This window comes from Zootermopsis nevadensis, unplaced genomic scaffold (assembly GCF_977971745.1).
Source record: "Zootermopsis nevadensis isolate Lab colony 2312 unplaced genomic scaffold, Znev_1.0 Znev_ptg000024l, whole genome shotgun sequence".
Classification (NCBI taxonomy): domain Eukaryota; kingdom Metazoa; phylum Arthropoda; class Insecta; order Blattodea; family Termopsidae; genus Zootermopsis; species Zootermopsis nevadensis.
In genome coordinates, this window is record NW_028259156.1 from 6,441,091 (window position 1) to 6,465,714 (window position 24,624).

General features: G+C 38.7%; 2 protein-coding genes across 6 annotated transcripts in view; one reads left to right on the forward strand and one right to left on the reverse strand.

The window, feature by feature from the left end:
- LOC110840139 (uncharacterized) overlaps positions 1-24,624 on the forward strand; it is a 68,255-nt gene that overhangs the window by 6,559 nt on the left and 37,072 nt on the right. For 3 of the 5 annotated variants that reach the window (XM_087355125.1, XM_087355123.1, XM_087355121.1), the window contains 2 exons: positions 203-392; positions 6,694-10,320. The gene's annotated coding sequence lies outside the window, so the exon portion shown is untranslated. Of the gene's footprint in view, positions 1-202; positions 393-6,693; positions 10,321-24,624 lie in introns of those variants that run through there. The other 2 variants (XM_087355122.1, XM_087355124.1) reach the window with 1 other exon arrangement.
- Sf3a1 (splicing factor 3a subunit 1) overlaps positions 20,683-24,624 on the reverse strand; it is a 43,730-nt gene continuing 39,788 nt past the window's right edge. Inside the window, exon 15 of the mRNA XM_022084143.2 lies at positions 20,683-23,973. Coding sequence (XP_021939835.1) covers positions 23,872-23,973 — 102 coding nt within the window. The 3' untranslated portion in view covers positions 20,683-23,871. The remainder of the gene's footprint in view (positions 23,974-24,624) is intronic.

Consider the following 24,624-nt stretch of genomic DNA (forward strand, 5'->3'; position numbering starts at 1 on the left):
TCATTACAGTTTTTGGTTGTTAAACCTTTTGGATATTTTACATGTTGAAATTTTAGGCTATATAAGGCCCCATTCTCTTCAATAAAGACATGTAAATAAGTATAGCAAAAAACGTTTTGTTGTATTACTGTGTGAGTCACTTGGCTGCTATGTGCAACATTAATGGATGTAGCTATTTTACATTTCTGTTATTTGTTTGAAGGGATTCAGGATTAACTTACCTGTTAGAAAGTTCTTTTGGACGCCGGACAAAGACCTCCATTATTGCAACAATATCACCTACAGAATGTAATGTGGATGCGACATATAGAACTTTGGATGCTATCACCAGAGCAAAGGACAAATTCAGTCGTCGAGGAATTAACTAGAAGCTTAAGAAGGATCTTATCAAGGTAGGACAAAAACTCATCGTGTATGAATCTGTTCTTTGGAAAGGCAGCGTGTGTATTTGTGCTTGTGCATGCGCACATGCATCTGTGTGTCTGTATATTTGCTGTGGAGGCTGGCATTTGTAAGCAATTAAATTGTGGCCATCATGTGTACAGGGCAGAGTGGATTGCCGCCCAGGACTCTGATTTTTGTGTAATCTTCATAAGGAGCACTCCAGAAGACCTGCAGTTTTAGGTCTCTGGGATCCTTGGTTTGAATCGCAATCTGCACGTGGATGTTTAAACATTTTTTGTTCTGTATGGGTAGAGTTTTTCAATGATCTTGTTCTGGAAGTCATACCCATTGTCTGATTGGTCCCTGGCTTTGCCAGCATGTGACACAGAAAGTCCCAGCTCAGCTCAGGCAGAAAAATGTATCACTGTTTTCGGCTGTTAATTTGAATTTGAATCACGGAAGCATTTTTTTGCAAGCTTGTAGCAGTAAGCGTACATTCCAGTAGACTAGCAGCTTGGAGAAATGTCGGGCGATTTGCTGGTGAAACAGAACAGTTGACAAAGTACCAGGCAAAGACATGATTGTCAGCCAATACTGTTTCAAGGCTTTGGCCGCTGATTTGAGATACTGTAATATATTAATAGCGTATGAAACTAGTTCTAGCTGTTTTATGAAGGTAGTCACAGAATCAGTCCCTGTTTTTATCCTCCTGAGCTTTGGTAAGGAAATCTTCAGTTTCCCTGCACAAGGGTACATTCCTCTAGATTTATGCACAGTTTTGATGAGGGAAATAAGAGCAGACATTTGGTGGTAAATATCCTGCAAGCAGTTCACAGCACTCTGCTTATAATTCATGTAACACTGACATTTTTAACAAAAAAAAGAGCAAAGCTGTAACTCAGATATCTGCACAAAAAGGGCAAAAAACTTAATGTAAAATGCTATTAATGTATCATGCATAACCACTTATTTTATAAGACAGTATTGCTGACAATTTATAATATTAAAATTTTAAGGTTAAACAAATTCTTTTAACAATCCTGTAAGTTTTAATAAGATTGCAGTGTATATGGAAGTGGTATTATTATCCATACACAATTCAACCTATCAATGAATCCACGTACGGTAGTGCCTTCAGCAAGTAGACTAGCCAGGGAGTTGATCAATCATAACTAACTAACTAGATGGCTTACCAAACCCGAAGGTTCATCACCGAATTAACCAAAGCCCTCCACCGGACCCTGTCCTGGGCCAACAAAATCCAGTTTTCTTCAACTCCTATCTCCCATAGATCCCACTTCAGATTATCCTCCCATCTACGTCTAGGTCTCCCCAGCGGTCTCTTCCCCTCAGGCTTCCCAACCAATACCTGGTGCACACCTCTTGTCCCATGCATGCGCGCTACATGCCCCACCCATCTCATTCTTCCCGACTTAATCACCCTGACAATACTGGGGGAGGAGTACAGATTTTTAAGCTCATCTTTATGCAGTTTTCTCCACGCCCCATCGTCTTCCCTCTTAGGCCCAAATATCCTCCTCAACACCCTATTCTCAACCACATGCAATCTGTGTTCCTCCCTCTGAGTGAGAGACCATGTTTCGCACCCATACAAAACAACAGGCAAGATTATTGTTTTGTACACTTTAATTTTCAGGTTCTTAGAAATCAGATGGGAAGACAAAATATTTTGAACTGAGAAGTAGCAAGCATTTCCAGAATTTAATCTCCTCCTAACTACCTCATGAGTGTCATTTTGATTTGTTATTGTTGTTCCCAAATATTTGAACTTTGTAACCATTTCAAAGGACTTAATATCTACCCTAAAATAATTTGCCCGCCTGTCTGCTGATGGCGAGATACTAACATGAACTTAGTTTTTTCTGAATTTACTTCTAGCCCCACCTGTCTACTAGCCTTTAGTAAAACTTCTGAATTCCTCTTTATTATATTCATGTCGTCCCCCAATAAAATAACTTCATCAGCATATGCCAATAGCTGATGTGTCCCATTCAGTTGCAAACCCTCCTGCCCATCTTGGACTTTCCTGATAGCATATTCTAGCACAAACTTAAAGACAAGGGAGACGAAGCATCTCCTTGTTTTAGACCGTTCTTGACGAAGAATGGCTCAGATACATATTTACCTACTCAAATTTTGCTACAGGTTTCATTTAAGCACATTTTTATTAGACTCGCTAGTTTCTTTGGTATACCAAATTCAATAAGAATATTATATAAGACTTCTCTCTTCACAGAGTCATAGGCTTTTTTGAAATCTATAAATAATTGTAAGATTTGAGGTTCTCACAGCGGTGAGTATGAAGATATCCGTCTTCTGGGTTATTGCGCTGTGTAGTCTGGTCGATGTTAACCAACGTTTCAGAGGTCATACTGCCTCCGTCATCAGGGCGATGATGACGGAGGCAGTATGACCTCTGAAACGTTGGTTAACATCGACCAGACTACACAGCGCAATAACCCAGAAGACGGATATCTACCTATAAATAATTGATGTACAGTCCCACCGAACTCCCATTTTTTCTGTAGTATCTGACGAATGCAAAAGATCTGATCAATTGTTGATCTGTTTCTCCTGCACCACACTGATGATCCCCTATAATTTCATTCGCATATGGGGTTAATCTTGCCAAAAGAATGTTTGATAGAATTTTGTATGAGGTTGATAGCAGCGAAATTCCTCGGTAATTACCACACTCAGTCTTGTCCCCCTTCTTATGAATAGGAATAATTATGGATTCCTTCCATTGTTGTGGCATCTCTTCCTTATCCCAAATTAACTGAATAAGCTTATGGATTCTCATATGTAACCCTTTGCCACCTGCTTTAATTAGTTCTGCTGGAATCTGATCAATACGTGGAGATTTATAACTTTTAAACTTCCCAATGGCCAGTTCAACTTCATCTAAACTAAGTTCTGGCACCAACAGTTCAGCTGTATGTATTTTAATCTGTCTAATATCACCAGTCTCATGAACATTTAAGAGCTCGCTAAAGAAATTTTTCCACCTATTCACAATTTTTATTTGATCTGCAAGCAAATTGCCATTATCATCCTTTACCAAATTGTCTGGGGTTGATATCCTTTCTTGAAGTTATTAGTGCCTCTGTACAGGTCTCTGATATTTTTTTCCTTATTATTTGTCTCAAGTTCAACAATTTTGCCCTTCAGGTATTCCCTTTTCGTATTCCTAAAGGTTCTACTAGCCTCACGTCTCATGTTACATAGATTAGCCACATTAGTTTTGTTTGGGTCCTGCAACCATTGAAATTTTGTTTGCTTCCTTCGATCTATTAATTTAGAACATTCTTCATCAAACCACGGTTTATTTTGCTTTCTCCTGTAGTATCCTAGTTTCTCTTTGACTGAAATTTTGATGCAGTTTCTGACATTTTCCCACTCCCTGTTGATGTCCACACTTTCATTATCTTCATTTGTCTCTAAAATTTGAAACCTATTCGAAATTTCAACTTGATATTGTTTCTTTGCCTCTCCCTCACTTAATTTTTTCAAATCAAATCTTTCTGTGTCAAAATTTTGTTTAGTTGATCTACTTACTGAAAGCTGCTCCCTCACTTTTGCTACCACCAGATAATGATCATTGTCACAATCTGGTCCTCTGAAAGACCTCACTTCAATTAAATTTGTCAGCCTTCTATTATCTACTAAAACATGATCTATTTGATTGTGTGTTCTGCCATCTGGAGAAGTCCAAGTGTATTTATGAACATCACGGTGTGGAAATTATGTACTTTTTACAATTAAATCTTTTGACGTAGCGAAGGTTACTGCTCTAACACCGTTATCATTACTAAGTGCATGGAGACTCTCCCTGCCTATTGTGGGTTTGAAGATATCCTCCCTCCCAATTTTTGCATTGAAATCTCCTAGCAGAATTTTCATGTGATACTTGCCAAATGTATCAAATACTGATTCCAATTCTTCATAAAAGCTATCCTTGATATCATCGCTTTTGTCCTCAGTTGGGGCATGAACATTAAGGACAATGATGTCGCACCAGCGTCCTTCCAAAATTACGTAAGACAACCAGTCACTAACAAATTCTACTCTCTTAACTGCTGCCCTAATTCTGCTATGAAAAAAAAAACCCGTCCCTAACTGATGATTGTCGTTCCCCTTTCCATAGAAAAATGTAAAATTGTCCAATGGAATCGTGCCCTCCCACTCCCATCGCACTTCCTGCACTGCCACTAAGTCTAACTTATAATTCTCTAATTCCCTACTCACTGATTTCAGTGCCCCAGCCCTATAGAGGCTCCTAATGTTCCAAGTACCAAATCTCATGTCCTTTTTCAATTGCCATGGTCATGCCAAAGAGTCCATCCTGATCCGAGTCTTGGTTGATTTTTTCGTAACATAGCTTTTTTTTTTAAAGATGAAAGGTTGTTAGCCTTACACCCAACCCCCAACCTGGAGTACCAGGGTATCACTCTTAGTCTAGCGCATCTCCTTAGACCTGTCCGGCTTGGGTGACCCTACCATGAGCCGAAGCTCGGGCCGCCATGGCCCTAAGGGTCATTTGAGCACGCAAGCCTCCTCGCCCGGCAAATTGCCTTCGAGTAGGTGGCACGCCTACCAGAAGTACAATTTTGCAAGATTTCTGTTAAAATGTATTTTGTGTCCTTTTGACTGCTTGATCACCTCTACTTGTCTTTGTGCAGGTGTCTGTTAAAAGAAACACAATTTTTCATTTCCTCTATAAGCCCAATATATGGTCTCCATTCAGCTAACAGTTTATTCCACATCTTCTTCACTTGTTACTCTTATCAAAGTATAAACATTCAGTTTGGCCAACATCAGTAGCTGCATGTTTACATAAGCTACACATTGTCCAGTCTTTAGTATACAGAAGGTGTATCTCTCTAGCATGTAAAACAAATCACACAACGCACTTCCTGCACTGCCACTAAGTCTAACTTATAATTTTCTAATTCCCTACGCACTGATTGCAGTGCCCCAGCCCTATAGAGGCTCCTAAGGTTCCAAGTACCAAATCTCATGTCCTTTTTCAATTGTCATGGTCGTGCCATAGAGTCCATCCTGATCGAGGCTTGGTTGATTTTTTCGTAACATAGCTTTATTTTTATCATTACAAATTTACAATTGCATGCACATGCATGTAATAAATCATCACCGAAGAAAGTGCTGATACCAGGTTTCTACAGTACTGTCTGCATATTATGAAAACTATGAGCTACAAGCCTGACAAATGGATTTTGCAGTGAAATCAATTTCCCAGACTTTGGAATATAACATTTTAATATCCACCTTGTCATTTTTTAATTGTTTGTAGTAAGACCTCTTCCCATCAATTTTTTAAAGTATTTTGTTTTCATATATCTTCAGTCTGTGTTCTTCCCTCAAAGTGAAGTACTTGATATTTGGTGGTGTAATCAAACTGTTTCTAAACCACAAAGAGTCTAAATTAATGACTGTATGAATATAGGCAACATTAAATGTGCTAAAATTAACTAATGCTTGTATGGTTATAAATGCCAGTAAGGATCACTAAGAATGTGCATGCAGTTTTAAGCTGTTTGACTTAACTCTGGATATTGCATCCAATGTTTGGTAATAGTTTTGCAGTCTGAATATGTCAATGTTTGAATCTTGTGATTTGGTTTAATTGATTCAGGTGCATGGAGCTTGTTTCTTTTTACCTCTTACAATTTGCCTTGTGTCATTTGTAATTGTAAGAAGAAATCATACATCACACACCTGGCAGTAGAGTACTGGAGTTTTGTAGAAGCTTACTTAGAAGGATGAAATGTTATTGAAGCCATTAAGAGAAAAGAACATGCCATGTTTACTCCTGTCCTAATACCAAGGCAGACTTGATTACAAATATAACTGGTGATGGACTGTGCCATAGTTCACGTGGTTGCCGTCTGACTACTCACTGCAGAAACCTAGGCTCAGTCGTCTGGAAGAGGTTTCTATCCCATGTCTCAAGTTTTCTGCTGCTGGTCATTCCATTGTTGCTCCATACTCATCACACTGTCCTTTGAAGAGTGTTATCTCTGGACAAGCAGCACATTATCATACCTGCAGTCCCAAGTTAGGTGCTTTTATCTGTGACCCGGCAAATGAGTAGATTGTTTTGTAACTGGATACTGGTCGGTGCCATAGAAAGTCTATCTGTTCTAAATCCATCACTGGGCATTTGGTCCCCACAGGCATTTCAAGCAAAAGATAGTGGGCATCCACTAGAAAAGATCCATTTGGTAAGCATGTGCCATTACTGTTTCTGGTGCCTTGTGTCCACAGCATGTAGCAGCACCATCATCATATTGATCCATGGTATATTGGCTGCACTAGGATCTAGAGAATGACTGTACCAAGAGTCATCAGTGCCTGCTTTTTTCTACCCTTGGGGACTGTCACACAACAGACAGTGGGCTGAAACTCTTAGAGCACCACTACTTCGACAGAAAAGAAAGTTATGATAATTGAGGAATCTAGTGCAGAACAATGTGGCTCCATTTATGACCAAAATTTAGATTTATAGTTTTATTATAAAAATAACCATCTGCTGTATAAGTGAAAGAATGGCATGGCTCAAATTACGTTGTTATAGTTAGTTATAGTCAAGTTAGCTATTGTGTTTTTACCTGCCTTAAATTTTCTGTTTTAAGACTTTCATATGTTGCTTGGTACCACTGAAAATGGAAAAACACATTTCCATTCTTCATCATCAAACTCTAATGATTTTGCTCATCATTTCTAAGAATTGCTATATTTCATTTTGCAAAATACATTAAGTCAAACTAGTATCACCACATTACAAGATGTGTCTGATCGTAACTGAAAGAAATTCAAAATATGGGGTGGCATCCAGTTTTGCCAAAAACTGAACAAATGGTACTACACTTGAAGGAACACACACAAACTGGATGGTACTAACCTTTGTTTCCTTAAAAATGAAATGTAGGCCAACAGGAGAATAAATATAAATATACTTACAGCATCCCAAGGAAGAGGTCCATTTGGTATCTCCCCTTCCATTGTTAAAGTTTTGCATGAACCAGTTTGGCCACAGGCTATAATTGTGCAGTAATATCCGTCAAGGACATCACTAATCATCGGTTGCACAATTGACTGGTACATTTGAACCCGAAACATAAAGAGAAAGCTCAAGAATGAATGTGTTTTCATCATATATTGATCTGAATTAACAAACCACTGTTGCTGCCTTCTTATTTTACTGCAAAATTAATTTCCTGTAAGAGTCATTAATATATGCAAAATTATATAACTAAAAAATTAAGTTAAATTGAGAGAGCTGATCAGAAAGAGGTCTAAACTTGGGCCTCCAGATTCAAACGAGTACTGCTTTCCTTTAAATCATAATGTGACTGTACATCCCAATGTACACTTCCCTGTAGCAACTGCAACAAATGATTTTAAGCTTTCACAGTGATTCAATGTTAATGTTGGAAGTTAAAAACTAAGACTAAATGAGACAAAAGAAAAACAGTAAGCCTTAGAAACATAGCTTTCCCGAGTGTACTTTTTCTATTGAGGTTACTACACACAAATTGTATACACATTTTTCACCTGTCCTGTGCATGCTACTGCCTCCACCCCACATCATACTACATGCAGTCACCAAACTTACATTCGGTAAGCTCCTCATCTTTTTTGTTGTGATGGGGTTAAACTACGTCTCTGCGTAACTGGGCTGGTAACAGGCCCACTGTCCATCCCGCAGATAATACGAGTAAATACAGAGCAGTCGTGTAATAATACTGACAGGTGAAAACCAAAGAACTCAAAGAAAAAGCTGTCCCAGTGCCACTGTTTATACCACAAATCCATAAATTCCATATGGACTGACCTGGATATGAACCATGGCATAATGCCCATACCAAATTTGTCCAGTGAATCTCAAGTTGAATTATGAGGACAGACAGCCATGACCAGACATATATGTGCTCATTTCATGCACATCATGCAAAGAATGCATAATAACTTTAACAGTTTATAAATTATTATCTTAACTGAGACATAAATATTTCACACAGTTGGAGTATTGTTTTCTTTTGAGTTCATAGTAAACTTATAAGCTTACTGAGAAGGTAAATCAACACAAGTATCTCAATGAACATTAATGACAGGGCTATCTAAAATCATTACTAACCTGTGTGGAACTTGGCTGAAACACAGCGTCAAAGTTCCTAAACACACTATGGTGTTTATTCCCTTCTTGCTCGTCGAAAACCACAACATCCGGATCTGGAGGGCACGTATATTTTAGGATGTAAGGAGAGTGCAATCCTACATCCAGAGGTCTGAAAATAAATAAATGAGTATAAATCACACACATCCTTCAAGCTGTAAACAGGATAAAGCATGCAAATTCAAAATGCCTTATGATACATGCATTAGCAAATTTGGCTCATTTTATTTAAACAAGTTTCACTTGCAGCTATACAAAGTTAATTTTCCAATGCCTGAATACAGAACACAAAACACGAGCTGAAAAATGTTTACACTGATCTTCCGCATACATAGTCCTTACATCTCCTGAAAAAGCCCTTGCCACCTGATATGCTGTCTAAATGATAATTTCCACAAAAACAACAATCTTCTTATCCAGAACAGTTTTATTTCCCATTCATTTCAATCAGATGGCTCAGGTATTTCAACCAAATGTGATTATAAATGCTATCAAGATAAAATAATTTGCAATCAATTTATGTTTCTCTCTCCAAACATTTGTTTTGGTGAAAAATGTGTCAAATTAAATTAATGGATATTAATAACTATTAACTTTGGGATACTGAAAAGAAAACAATTTTAAGAACAATTGTTCTTTCAGTATGGAACTTCATTAAGAATAACATACCAACCAATCTGCTGTAATTTCATTGACAAAATAAGTTCACGGCTCAAGTAACATTATATCATGTACCACATTTGAATATGAGATATCCAGAGGTCAAGTAAATATTTATGAAGCCAATCTAAATTGCCATTCTGTCCTGGAAATTTGCAAAATATCTTTGCATTTTATTTTGCATGAATTATGGCTTTGCTAGCTTGAACAAGTGGATTAAAGCCAATAAACTCACATTAAATTTTGTACTACTAACAACAACTGTGTTACAGAAGGTATACAGTATGAGGATAAAACAATTGAAGAAAGAGAAACAACTCAATTTTCTGCCCTATAAATTGATTATTTGATTTTTCTTTATTGTATTTAATTTTCTTGTTGATACATATTGTATGAGTTGTCATCTCCTGAAACAAGAACCTGTAATATTGCAGTCAGCTTCAACCAAAGTTGCATTCTGTAAGACAATCCCACCAGAGTTGCAGTTAGTTGGGAAAAACAATAGGATGTTGGGAAACCCACCGCGTACGTGTCTTGGAGACATGTGTTGTCATTTTGGGGAATATAACGGAAATGTTGTGGTAAAGACGACACCAATCAGTCACCTTCTTTTATAGAGTTCATTTTGAAATTAGGGCGTGATCAGCCAATAGAGAGTCACGTAACAAATATTACTTGACATGTGATGCTGAATGAAACACGTATTTAAACGGAGACGTTTCAGAAGTTGGACACTTCAGTGTGCACAGAATGTGATTTAAAGGAACCTTGTTCAGGGGGGAGGTCGTCAGGTTAGTCCGAGCATTCGACTAACATGGGACTTCACAGAATCGAACAGATATGGGTGTTTCTATTGGCATACTCATGTAAGTAGAGAACTAGACAATCTTACAAGCCACGCATTATTAGTGCTGAATATACGTAGTACAGGAGGTGACTGGTTAAATGTTGAATAGTTGAAAGATTGGTACTTACAAACACATTTCATATTCAATTACTTTGTATTTAATTTCTTTTGTCAAACTAATTATTTGAAATATATTTACTTTAACCAGTGTTGTGATTGATTGTAAGAAGTTACCTATGGGTTAGGTGGGGATAGGTATCTTTCCTTATTCCCATCCTACAGCCATAACAGTTTGGTGGCAGCGTCACGATTTAAATGTTGTAAGAACTCAGCCTTCAGAACGCGCTATGGAATATAACCCTGTACTAATGTGCTTTATTATTATTTTTATGTTGTGGCTTATTAGTTTCATTACATTTGTCTTTCTTTACTGTGAATGCTGATGATTATATATTAGTAATAATTTATATGGCTTGTTGTTGTGTTTCAAAACCAGAAATAGGAGAAACTGAATTTACTGTACTGCATGTTTCACACCCGCATGTTTTACATGGTTCAAGTGTATATGCTAAAGAATTAGTTGAAAGATTTTTTTGGAAACATACTAATATTTACCCCACATTAGTAGAACCACACGCTTATAAATTCTTGGGATTGTTATCGGATTCACGACTGGAAATTGCATTCGTACGTCACCCTAAAAGATTTCAGTCTCCATCCCATAAGATTTATAAATATGAACCGTCAGTAGGATTAACGTTAGTTTTTGAAGTAGAAGTACGAACGCTTAGGCGCTTTATTCGTCCCGGATACGCCTATAGTGTCCTCGAAATTGAAAGGGCAGATCATCTGTCCCAGTACTCAGCGAGGTGAAGGGAGAACACAGACATATGTGTGACTTACGCAGACGCAGCCCCAGAGTAGAGCAAATACCCACCTGCTAAACATCAGTAGGTGCATAGGGTATTGGGTGGAAGTGGACTGACGTCAAAGAATAACGCCATTTGAAGCAGAAACAGTCGTGCTTGACCACGGAGAATCCTGGTGATTCCATAGGCTGGAACATTTTCGCAGGTTGATGTAGGTGGCGTGCAATGCAGCACCCGTTCTCCTTTACACTCGTCGCATGTATGACTGAGCGTAATAGCATACCTAAGTGGAAATAAATTAAACTAACTAAAATGGATATGTGGGTAGCGAATTTAGTTGGACCATGGAGAGGTGAAAATAGTAGTATCTCAGTATATGATTTTGACGTGAAAACGTCTTTTAAGTCTATGCCGGGTGTGGGGAGGCAATCGCGCCCAAATGAGCGACAGTTTCTGTCGAAGTAATTTCAAACTTCAATAACTCGACTAAAAATAGACATAGCACCGCCATCTTAGTCTCGTTTTAAAGAGGAAGGATGACAGTTTGTGCCGACATTCGTGGCGGCCGGACGTCGCGAACTGCGCACGCGCAAAGTGAACCCACAATTTTCGACTCTCCGGATTCGACACGTGTCCATAAACTGGATCATATCTCAGAGACTAATTATCCGATCCGAGTGAACCAAGTGTTGTTTTGAAGAGGAGTATATATGTTACAACTCATCCAAGTGTGTATCTCAAAAACTCAAAAAGATACGAGGCTGTGAATTTGAAAAAGTTTGAAAATTTCCTGATTTTCTTAAAATGTCGCGATATATGAGGGCAAAGTAAAACCAGAATTACAAAAATCGGGCACGAATGCGTAGAGTACAAAATTCCAAAGAGAATGACACCGAAAACGCCGAGCCCGGACCCAAAACCAACGCGCAGTACCGCCGCGAATATAGGCAACGTAAGCGCGCTCGGACAACTCAGGCGGCATCTGACGAGCCTGGGTCAAGAATGGATGTGTACCAATTAAGAAATAATCATTTATAAAAATGATTATATTTACAATATCCCTAAGTTAAACTATTAATTATTAACTAATATTTTCGTTAAGAAAAAATAATATAAAGAACATTTATGAATTTGTTGTTGTGCCTGCACCCCTTTTCACCCTTACTTGAACCCCATGTTTTTGAACTGATTAATTTGGACTGTAGTTGCCCCACGTTTGGTGTGAAGGGTGGGGTAGCCATCGGAATTTTAATGGCGATGCAGTGGTAAGGTTCACTCCACAGCTGCGTGCTGCGTTAGCTTTAAAAAAAAAGGGTCTCCATGAAAACTAAACAACGCACGCACGTGCCTCCCATATATGGACATGGCGTGTGGGACAGTCTTCCATATATGGACATGGAGTAATTTTGGCCAATCAGAGGCAATAATTTCAGGGCGGTTCCTAGGGCGCACATCATCATAAGCGTCCCTAAAATTTCTGTATAAGCGCGAGATTATCGCGCGTCGGGTCTCTTGTGTGGTGCAACAACTGAAGGAGGAATCTATGTCGCTGGTGGCCAAAAATGAGGAAACTGCGGTGATTTGCAGCTGGGGTGAGTGAAACCTATTATTGTCCGTTGGTTGGTGACGTGCGCTGGTTGGTCCTGGTTCGGACGTTGTATTTTAATTATTAGGAAATTATATTAGTAGATTAGTGATGGGAGTTTCATTATTGGGTCAGAAGTACGACTCCCCCACCCAGTGAAGCCCGTCCTATCAGTCCTGCCGAGAGGGTTGACCGGTGGCATAACATTGTTCTTTATATGTAATAGAAAGGTATAGTTCGATAGATGAAATTTTGAATTTTTGTTTTGTTTTGTTTATTAGATGAAAGTGTTGTTTTGAAGAAATTTTGTTTAATTTCAATATACTATACACGATTGACGTTTTCACGAAAATAACTGCGGCAGTGTCCGACACTGCCTATCAATTTTTTTTTATTCAATAAATGAAGCCGCAGAGATGGGTAGATTAAGCGCCAAAGATAAAGTGAGACTCGCTAGGTTGAAGCTGCGAGGCATAGCGAAATCGTTTTATTCGGTTCAGGCTCACCTGAAGACAGAGGACATTACGTATGAGGAATTTCAAGCAGCTTTCGTGAATAGATTTAAGGCTAAGCAGACCGATCAATATAATTATACTAGATTACGGAATGCTTCCCAAGGTAGAGATGAGAGTCCCGAAATATACTTGGATCGGTTGCGGAAATTATGCCAGAAAACAATACAGATTACTGACAACCCAGTGGAGCAGGTTGTGATTAACAGGGAAGCTGAACGTAGACTTTTAGCAGCTTTTATAAGTGGACTGGCTGGAACGCCAGGAAGACAAGTAAGACTACAGATGCCTGATACAGTTGATGGGGCCTTGAATATGGCCATCGTAGCAACAAACGCAAATCAAGCGGAGAGAACCGCGCTACGCGAAGATCGGGGACCAAATAAGAGGGTGTTCGCGGTAGGAGGCAGCCGTGGGTATGCACCTGGTAGGAATCAAGGGGGTCCCCTGGGAAAAATCCAATGGAGCGGTAACCGAGGTGGCCGGAGCCCACGCTCGTACGGTCAATATACCCGGAACAGAGGAACAGGGACTCGCTCCTTCCGGACCGAAGAACGACACGGTCGTTACGCGCATTACGACCATAGGAGTACTCAGTGTTGAAATTGCGGGCTGACTGGACATATTAGACGATATTGTCGCAGGAGCGAGAAGGGGTGTCCCAGTGTGAACCCAAACGGGATAGGGAGGATGAACTAGACCCCGTCATCCTGCCCGAAGTAAAGCCGCCAAGAGACAGCCTAGTTGCGCCGTCAGCAACAATAAGGTTAATGGCAGGACCTTTGCTGACAGCAGAAATAGAGGGAGAGTTTGTGTTCATGGTAGATACCGGTGCCATGGTTTCATTGATTAAGCCCGAGATAAATAATGCGCAACTCAGAGCATGTGAAGTGCAGGCTAGGGGTGTTTCAGGCACACAATTGGATATATTAGGTGTACAAGATGTTAAGTTTAGAATTGGTACGGAAGGGAATTCAATGACTTTCGTACATCCATTTATTGTAAGCCCTTTGGAGATCTGTAGCGCTGGCATTCTTGGTATGGACTAATTGCATAAAGTGGGGGCTGAGATAAGCCTGGCCTCCCATTCACTGACTATAGGGGATCGTTTGTTTCGCCTGTCAAATTCAGGAGAAGGGGCTCCAGTATCCCAAAGTCTGATCAACGATGAGCAGGAAGGAGTCCTGGCTGAGGGTTTGGTAAGGCGAGCAATGACTCAGTAGGGGAGTGGGTAGGAACTGTAGAGCTCGCAGAGGCTGTTGCAGTACCCCCTCTTTCGGGGAGAATAGCCCGGTGTCGAGTCGTTAGACGTGGCGGCGCGATGGAAGTAATGACCCCTCGAAGTGAAATAGTAATGGTAGACCCAGGTCCAGAAAGTCTACCGGGAATATATTTTGCGCGGATAGTAGCTACTGTGAGTTATTCTAATAATACTGAGCTCATAACTGATACTCCCGGTCTCACCCACCGTTGGTCGAGAGCCTCCATTGGCAGCAAACAAGCTGAACAATCAAGTACTCCCTCTGAGAATCGAAGAAATTGTGGTAAAAATAACGTTGACTCTGTAAAATGTAGAACAACCGGTGCGGGCGAAAACCTATCAGAATGGCCAGCAGGCGAATTGCTACCGCGAGGCGCTGTGAGACGAGATGATGAAACTTTACAGATTAAGAATGATTCTCTTCCCATTGAGGATCGATATGGAAATATAGAAGCACTAGACCAAAAATTGGTAAATATAACTCGCGCTATGAAAGTATGTGGCGAGGGAAATAAAGGGCGAAGTAACACCAAGGAAATAAATAATACAAAATGAAAACGAAATAAAGGGTCAAATTGTGGGATATGTGACAATTTGTCATTAGAAGAAGTAGAGATACCTAAGAATTTGTAGGTAGGAACCGCCTCACCTACAGGGCGTAGTGAAATAGGGGATGCCGAAGTTTGTACAGTTCGTGCTGATAGGAGGACTGTAGATAAGGGGAACTCGGAGGAAAATTTTGAGAAATACTTGCAAATTAAGCTAGGGCATGTGTAAAGCAGGACCAAAGTATTTTGAAGACTGTTTTGCGGAAATACAGACATTTGTTGTACCAGGAAGGTAGTGCAGCAATAGGATGCACACATTAAGTAAAACACACGATAGAAACAGGAGACGTGATACCAGTTAGGAAAAGTCCGTATAGAATTCCACATGCTTTGAAGCCAGTAGTGGAGGATCACATAGATGATATGTTAACCAAGGGAATTATAGAACCTGGTAAGTCACCTTGGAGTAGTATTGTGCTAGTACAGAAAAAGACGAAGGATGGTAGTGTTAAATATAGATTTTGTATAGATTATAGGGCTTTAAATGCAGTAACCAAACCAGATGCGTACCCCATACCGAATATTGTAGACACTTTGGATTCATTAGGACATAGTAAAATATTTTCAGTACTGGATATGGCCTCAGGATATCATCACATAGAAGTTAAAGAGGAGGATAGAAAGAAAACTGCTTTTTCATGTCATCGAGGGCATTATCAATTTGTAAAAATTCCTTTTGGTCTTAATAACGCCCCCGCAACATACCAACGTTGTATGGACTCCATATTGATGGGAATAACAGGGATAGATTGTTTAGTATATTTAGATGACTTGATATGTTTTTCAGAAACCATGGAAGAACATACTCAGAAATTAGAAAAAAAATTTCAGAGGTTAGAACATGCTAATTTCAAGATTCAACCTGAAAAATGTGATTTTGGAATTGACACTGTAGAATATTTGGGACATATAGTAACCACAGAAGGAGTTAAACCTGATCCTCGTAAGATAAAGGCTATTGAAGAATATCCTGTACCAGAAACAGTTCGAGATATACGAGCTTTTATTGGATTGTCTAATTATTATAGACGTCATGTACAAAATTTTGCTGAAATAGCTAAACCCTTGACAAATCTAACTAAGAAAGAAGTACCCTTTGAATGGAAATTGGAACAGCAGCAGGCTTTTGATAAACTTAAACAAATACTTAATACTGAGCCATTGTTAATCTATCCAGATTTTTCACAATACTTTATTGTAGCTTGTGATGCGTCAACTAAGGCTACTGAAGCCGTATTGTCACAAGTACGACAATGGAAAATAAAGACCCATTACTTATTGTAGTAGACAATTAAATTAAGCAGAGTCGAAGTATAGTATTACTGATTTCGAATTGTCAGCCCTTATTTTTGCAGTAAAACAGTTTCGGTGCTATTTATATGGTCGTAGATTTACCGTATATACGGACCATCGTGCACTTAAGTGGTTGTTAAATTTGCAAGATCCAAGTTCAAGATTGACACGTTGGTCGATTAAATTGTCTGAATATGATTTTATAGTTGAACACAGACCAAATTCAAAAATGCACCACGCAGATTCCCTATCAAGGCATGTTAATATAGTAGAAGGGGATTTAACACTGGCAAGAGATGTCATTCGAGATGCACAAGAAAAAGATACCTGGTGCCAAGAGTTTTATAAGGATGATGAGAACATTCTATATTACGTGGGAATGAGAGGAGATCCAAGGATAGTAAATCCCCAGGCATTAGTTCAAAATGTTCTAAAATGTTCACCGCTCATCAAGGAGTAGCCAGAACCCTTAGTTTTATTACGCGTAAATATTGGTGGGAAACCATTAAAGAGTATATAAACGGATGTGATGCATGTGCAAAACGAAAAACTGGACAGAGGATGCTTGCGCCCTTAGGAGAGTCGCTAGAAGCAAGCGAATTTTTAGATGCTGTTTCGTTGGATGTAGTGGGACCATTACCACTCACGGAACAAGGGAATAAATATTTGTTAACTTTTGTGGATCATTTTACGAGATTTTGCGAAGCAATACCGATTCCTAGTTAGGATACAGAAACTATTGCTAGAGAGTTTGTAACCAAGATCAAAGTTCAATTTGGGGTACCTAAGAAATTATTGACGGATAGAGGAACTTCCTTTACATCCGCTCTGATGCTCGAAACTTGCAGGTTGTTAAAAATTACAAACAAGCAGTTATAACACCCAGGCTAACTGAATTTGTGAACGCATGCATAAGTTGCTTGTTGACATGTTGTCACATTTTGTGCGTAAAGACGCAAAGAATTGGGATAAGTATGCGCCTTACGCGGTAATGGCGTATCGAGCCACTCCTCATACGTCAAAAAATTATTCTCCATACTATTTAGTATATGGAAGGGATATGCGTCTTCCGAAGACTCAGTTGGAAGGACACAAGGTAGATTACGAGGAGCATATACATATGCTAGCTGAGCGATTGCAAGAGGCTTACCAAGTAGCCGGGAAACAATCTAAAATGAGTCATGAACTTGCGAAGAAATACTACGATACGAAAATAAGAGAGGAATGTTTCAATAAAGGAGATTTAGTATATTTGTATAATCCTATTTTTAAAAGAGGGAAAGCTCAGAAATTTTGATATAAGATATCGCCTTTGGTATATAAGATTCGTGTAGACGGAGAAAAGTCAATACTTGTTCATATAAATCGCTTGAAAGGAGCGCGGGGAAATAATAAAACTAGTCGGGAAGGAGATCACACTAAGCTAGAAGGAACGTCTAGATTTAATGTAACCCAAGAGGAAGTAGTTAGTGGCAGGAAAGTAACTACTCCCAATTCAGTACATGTTCAACAAGGAGATAGTGAACCTAGAAGTCCAGGGGTTCGAGATTCAGAAGACTATAGTTGGGTTGAGTCACCTAACTCGGAGCAAGAAGACAAAGAAATAGATTGGGTTCCAGATACACGATATTTTAAGCGAAAAATTAGGAGGCAGTAGGCCTATTAATCAACCGGAAGTACCTGAGGAAATAATAGAAACGCGGCCGATAACAGAAACCGAATTAGTACAAAGTCCAACTACACAATCCGTTTCACATTCGTATAACTTGAGGAATAGAACTCAGTTTACTTGAAATAACCAATATAGGCAAATATGAAAAGTATTGGGAACTAGCCGTGTGAGTAAAAGTAACCTTTTGTTACAGGTATCATCTGTTGGAGGGGGGAAGTCATAGCTCCCGAACCAGAATCAAAACAGTACGACAAAGGACTCGTATTTATGAAAGATAGGGATATACTACTCACCGGAGATAAATGGACCATTGCAGTGAATTAGCCTTAGATGATTATCTAAACTTGATTAGAGGTAGAGATTTGCCTTAGTTCAAATTTGGAAGAACATACAAGTTCATCGGAATCAGTTTGAAACTTCCTTGGATATTTATTGGGAGGAAGTAGGAAGATTGGACCAGATAACTAACGAATTGGAAACTGACTTAGATAGCTTTGCTAAACTATTATCGCAAGACGATTCCGGCAAAGGTTCTGTACCCGGAACTAAGAGGAATAAACGTGGATTAATTAATTTGATAGGACATGGTTTGAAATATTTGTTTGGCACAGCAGACGCGAAGGATGTCCAAAGATTAAATACTAGAAGTAGTGAATGCAACTGAACAGCAGTTGACTTTTCTACATACGTTAGATGAAGCTTCAAGATAAAATGCACGAGACACCGTTGATTTAGCAAAAGCTTTGAGAGACTCAATTCAAAATTTTCACTTAGATTAGGCCGAAACGATGCAGATTTGCATGACCTACATGTGGCCATGGAGAAACAAGTTAGGTATAGTACTGCAATACGTGAAATAGAACTTGCAATGCAAGAAATGAAATTTAGTTTGATACAACTGCAGGAATCACTAGATTTAACCAGTATAGGCAAATTAAGCAGCACTTTGATTAACCCACATAATTTGTCGAACATATTGAAGCAAGTTGGTTTACATTTACCGGCAGGCACATCGATGTTAACTGGATTAACGGTTGAAGAAATGTACGTTTATTACGCAGTAGCTAGTGTACATGCTACCGCCACAACAAGAATCATTCGTTTATTTATTGACATACTGTTGAAAGCTGCCCATCCCTTACCTTTTTTCCATAAGGGGATTAATAAATTCATGATGACTGATGAACCATTCACTTATTTGGCAGTGGCTGAAGATCGACAGTTCTTTACAACCCTTGCGGTGCAAATGTTGTCTCAGTGTACAAAAAATTATTACACAGTATGCCCTTCAGATTTTGTTTTAAGAAAATCTGGACACCAAGATTGTCTGGTGGCTCTGTTCTATGGAAAGACAGACATTGTATTACATGAAAACTTTGAACCTGTATGGATTAGGTCAGGGAAGACCCTGAGGGACCAGCTCAAGTACTGTCACCACCTTCAGCCATCGAAACACTTAATGATCACTCATTATATAAAATGCATTCATATAGCTGAACTGTAGTTAAGGTCATGACTTCCACAGGAAATCACGTGTAATCTTATTTCCTTTTGTTTGTACATGTACCCAATTAAAATGTGCTAAAAATGAGCGTATATCGTAAAGGTGAGGGTAGATGTTATGAGCACACTTGTACACTTATATTTGTATACACATACAAATTCACCTGCTTACATTTCTTTTGATTTATATATTAAGTATTGATTATTTGATATTTCTTTATTGTATTTAATTTTCTTGTTGATACATATTGTATGAGTTGTCATCTCCTGAAGCAAGAACCGGTAATATTGCGGTCAGCTTCAACCAAAGTTGCATCCTGTAAGACAAGCCCACCAGAGTTGCAGTTAGTTGGGAAACCCACGGCGTACGTGTCTTGGAGACATGTGTTGTCATTTTGGGGAATATAACGGAAATGTTGTGGTAAAGATGACACCAATCAGTCACCTTCTTTTATAGAGTTCATTTTGAAATTAGGGCGTGATCAGCCAATAGAGAATCACGTAACAAATATTACTTGACATGTGATGCTGAATGAAACACGTATTTAAACGGAGACGTTTCAGAAGTTAGACACTTCAGTGTGCACAGAATGTGATTTAAAGGAACCTTGTTCAGGGGGGAGGTCGTCAGGTTAGTCCGAGCATTCGACTAACATGGGACTTCACAGAATCGAACAGATATGGGTGTTTCTATTGGCATACTCATGTAAGTAGAGAACTAGACAATCTTACAAGCCACGCATTATTAGTGCTGAATATACGTACTACAGGAGGTGACTGGTTAAATGTTGAATAGTTGAAAGATTGGTACTTACAAACACATTTCATATTCAATTACTTTGTATTTAATTTCTTTTGTCAAACTAATTATTTGAAATATATTTACTTTAACCAGTGTTGTGATTGATTGTAAGAAGTTACCTATGGGTTAGGTGGGGATAGGTATCTTTCCTTATTCCCATCCTACAGCCATAACACTTGTAAATAAAAAGGCACAATTTAAACCAGCATTGAAAAGATACTTAATTACACGCTCATTTTACTCTGTCTATGAATTTCTAATGTTTACAAGTAAGTCGTCATTTATGTATTGTATATATTGGGTGGATTCATTTGTAACTTATCTCTACTTCATGTGAACCCTTTGTTTGTATTTTTGTGACATTTATATAATAGTATGACTTGTATTTGTATAACGTATTGTATTATTATGAGTTATTCTACATCCTATTTTCATCTGACTAACTTATGGATCCATGGAATGTAATAAAGATGTATGTATGCATGTATTTGATTTACATAATACACGAGTACAGGACAGTAATTGTATGCATATTTATATTTTTCATTTAAATAGCTAGTCAACACAGAAATGACCTTTGATGTAAGGGACAGACTTCAAGTATCGCCATTTAGACTTCTTTAATGAGTAAAATTCACATCTGTTATATTTTAATAAATTGGTGTGTTTAATTATATTTTTCAGGACCAAAATTTAATAATGTTCGAACAAATTACACAGCTGCTCGTGCAAATCTGAAACTTAACTCAGCTACCAAAGTTATATGTTATTGATTTCACAGGTAAACAAGTAACTTTTCATAGTAAGCAAGCTATTGAATATGGAACAGAAGTTGTCAGAGGTGTGTCACTAGGTAAAGGTGGAGAAACTCAACTTAATTTGCCAGTATTTAATACAGTGAAAGAGGTAAATATTACAACTGATTTTGCAACATTTTAAGAATTTATTGTCTTAAAGTGCGGCTCATTTTTTTTTAGATTTAAAACGTTTATTAAATTGGGAAGCAGCAAGTGTTAAACACCACATGAAATCATTGATAGGATGTGAGACCATAATCATTAATTATGAAATTAATATGCACTTTACAAATACACTCATATTATGGTTTGCAGTTAAAAGAGAATCTCATTTGCTGCACAGAAATTCACATCTTATCAGGGTTTGAAATATAATACATGGAGCAAGTAGCTCGAGCCTGTAAGTGGCAGGAGAACAACACCTTTGCAAAGTCACAGAGGTAAGAGGGCTTAGTTATGCTTCAAATCCAGAGATTTAAAATTACATCTGTGGATGTTAATACAAAATACATTTGTATTTCTATTCAGAGTACAGACAAATGTTAAAATGCAGCAGGACAGTTGTCAATTTTCCCAGTGAAGCTAATTAGCATAGTAATGATGCTACAATTTCATTTACACTAAGAAGACATTCTGGCAAAAAGTTATGGTGCATATTTTTATTTGGATGCTTAAATCTGTGTAGGTAGGTGATTATAAATTACAGATTACAGGCATAAATTAATTCAAAAAGGACCAACCTGGAACTATCTTGGTAAACAAGAATAGTTATATGAAGATTTCTGTCTTCTGGGTTATTGCGCTGTGTAGTCTGGTCGATGTTAACCAACGTTTCAGAGGTCATACTGCCTCCGTCATCAGGGCGATGAATATGCCAATAGGGTGTGAGGAGTTGGATTTATAGGCAGGGAAGTGAAAGGTGTAGCCTGCCCCGAGCCAATGGGAGCAGGTATGGGAGTGGACCAATGGTAGCACATGGGCGAGAGTGGGAGAGAAAGTAGAGAGAGAAAGGTGAGTTTAGTTGTATGGATAAGGGCCCTGAAAAGGGCCGCGTGAGTGGTCTGGTTGGTTCTGGCGGCGCACTCTTGCTCGTTCTCGGAGTGTGTGGATAAGAAGCTTCCAGGACCGGCTCAGGTGAAGTCCATCTTCCCTGTTAAAGTTATCAGGATGAAGTTCGATCTCGATGGCTTCCCTGATAACTTTAACAGGGAAGATGGACTTCACCTGAGCCGGTCCTGGAAGCCTCTTATCCACACACTCCGAGGACTCCGAGAATGAGCAAGAGTGCGCCGCCAGAACCAACCAGACCACTAACTCGGCCCTTTTCAGGGCCCTTATCCATACCACTAAACTCACCTTTCTCTCTCTACTTTCTCTCCCTCTCCCACTCTCGCCCACGTGCTACCATTGGTCCACTCCCATACCTGCTCCCATTGGCTCGGGGCAGGCTACACCTTTCACTTCCCTGCCTATAAATCCAACTCCTCACACCCTATTGGCATATTCATCGCCCTGATGACGGAGGCAGTATGACCTCTGAAACGTTGGTTAACATCGACCAGACTACACAGCGCAATAACCCAGAAGACAGAAATCTTCATACTCACCGCTGTGAGAACCTCAAGTCTTACAAGAATAGTTATATGCTTACAAATTGACACAGTATTTTGAAGATGTGGGATTATGAAACTCATATTGCTTAGCCAATTTTTAATGAAGGCAGAATTTGTACTCATAACTGAATAGAATAATGATTATAAAGATGATAAAACAAAGAAGGATGAGATGGATCTGGGGGGGGGGGGGGATTTAGCATTCATAGGGAAGATAAGATTGCACATAAAAAAAATTTAATTCATACATAGCTGTGCTTCCTCTTTTATAATTTATGATGAGAGCTAGGAAATATGCGTACTAAAAAGGAAACGTCTGCTAGTGTACGCAATATTTTGATTCCATGCAATTGCACAGCTCAGACCAAGCGATGATCCTGTTAAGACTTTAACCCTGTTTACTTCAGAAGGAAAGTTATCTCACTTTATATTTTTATATTAAGACAATTAAGAAATTTGGTCCAATTTGTGAAGAGAATGCTGCATTCCATATATAAAGTTGGTTCAGAAAATTATGATATGGATTTATTGTCACCAACCAATTATGCAAATTTGAGATTACACAACACTGCCTTGGAAGTACTACTCAAAACCACCACCTGGCATCCTTCACCTTGCCTGCTCTATTCAAGTGCTGTCTCTTCAGCTGAGATTTCACAGTAAGACATCCAGCACTGTCACCTTGGCATCCGCCAAGAAGCTACAATGCTGACGCCTTGACTACTGATGAGCAGAACGCCCGATTGATGCAAGAATTCAGCACATTGCATTTCAAAACTATTTAGCATGCCACCACATCACACCTATCCCAATGGTGCTTTTTCATAAAACCATCACTACTTTCCAATTTCTGTGCTCACAACTGCTACAATAGACTCATTATTACAACATTCTGAACTGACTTTGTGAGAGTATCATATGATCTGTAAGAACATCAAGAATAAGACACAAGAATTTCTGAGGACAAAGAGATGCAAACATGTAATAAATTCTCTCCTATGGTTGCACCTCACTGCTGTCCTGAACAAAACACTGATGCTATAGTTTAGAACCAATAGAACTTACTACAGAAAACATTAATTAGTTGTTTCTAAGGCTACTTGAATTTTAGATTACCTTATCAAATATGTGAATGGGGTAATCAATGATTTCTGTATGAATGAAACCTAGCAAGCTTGAGCGTCTAAAATTAGAGATACTGAATAGTAGCCGATTAAATTATATACTTTGATGGTCTGTGGTGCTTATTTCTTCCTGCCACCTCTTTCCTTCAGTTGCAAATTGATGACTGTACCAGGCATGATATTATAATATGCCAAGGAATTGGAATCTTTAAAAAACAAACCCTGCAACAAAAAATTGTACATAGAAACTTAATTATTACTATAGACACTTTCTTCTCTGGACAGAAGTGGGAAACAAAGCGGGAATTAGGATAATGGAATTCAGTCATCATAACAATTGCAAGCTAGAAATGACATATTACACTCTGCTCAGACATCAGTGCAGCTGGCCATTACTAACTCAACATGTTAGAGGCTGACAGAATATATTTACTTTACATCTCTAGCCAAAATTAATAAGGTCATCAATGTCTTGCACTACATAAATTATCTATCCTCCTCCTCCCAGACAACAGCAATCTGCAGTCAATGTACTGAACTAATCATGAAAAAATCAAGTACAGCAGACTCTCTATGAACATGACTGTTTTTACTAATCTCTCTATTATGGCCTTATCCATTGTCTGTTGTTAGTTTTTTAAATAATTTAAAAAATCATACTTTGAAGGATGCACCTTTCTTCAAAATGTCATCTTTTAAGGCATTTTAAAAACTCTCAGTAGGTGTTGGATGAAGTCCAAAATAAGAAAATTAGTTACACATAACACGCCACGGTACTATTTACTACTTTCCATTTTATGTTGCAAGATTCAGTTAAAAAAGGGGCAGGCAGAGAAATGTGGTTTCAACAATAAAACTGAAACTATACATAAC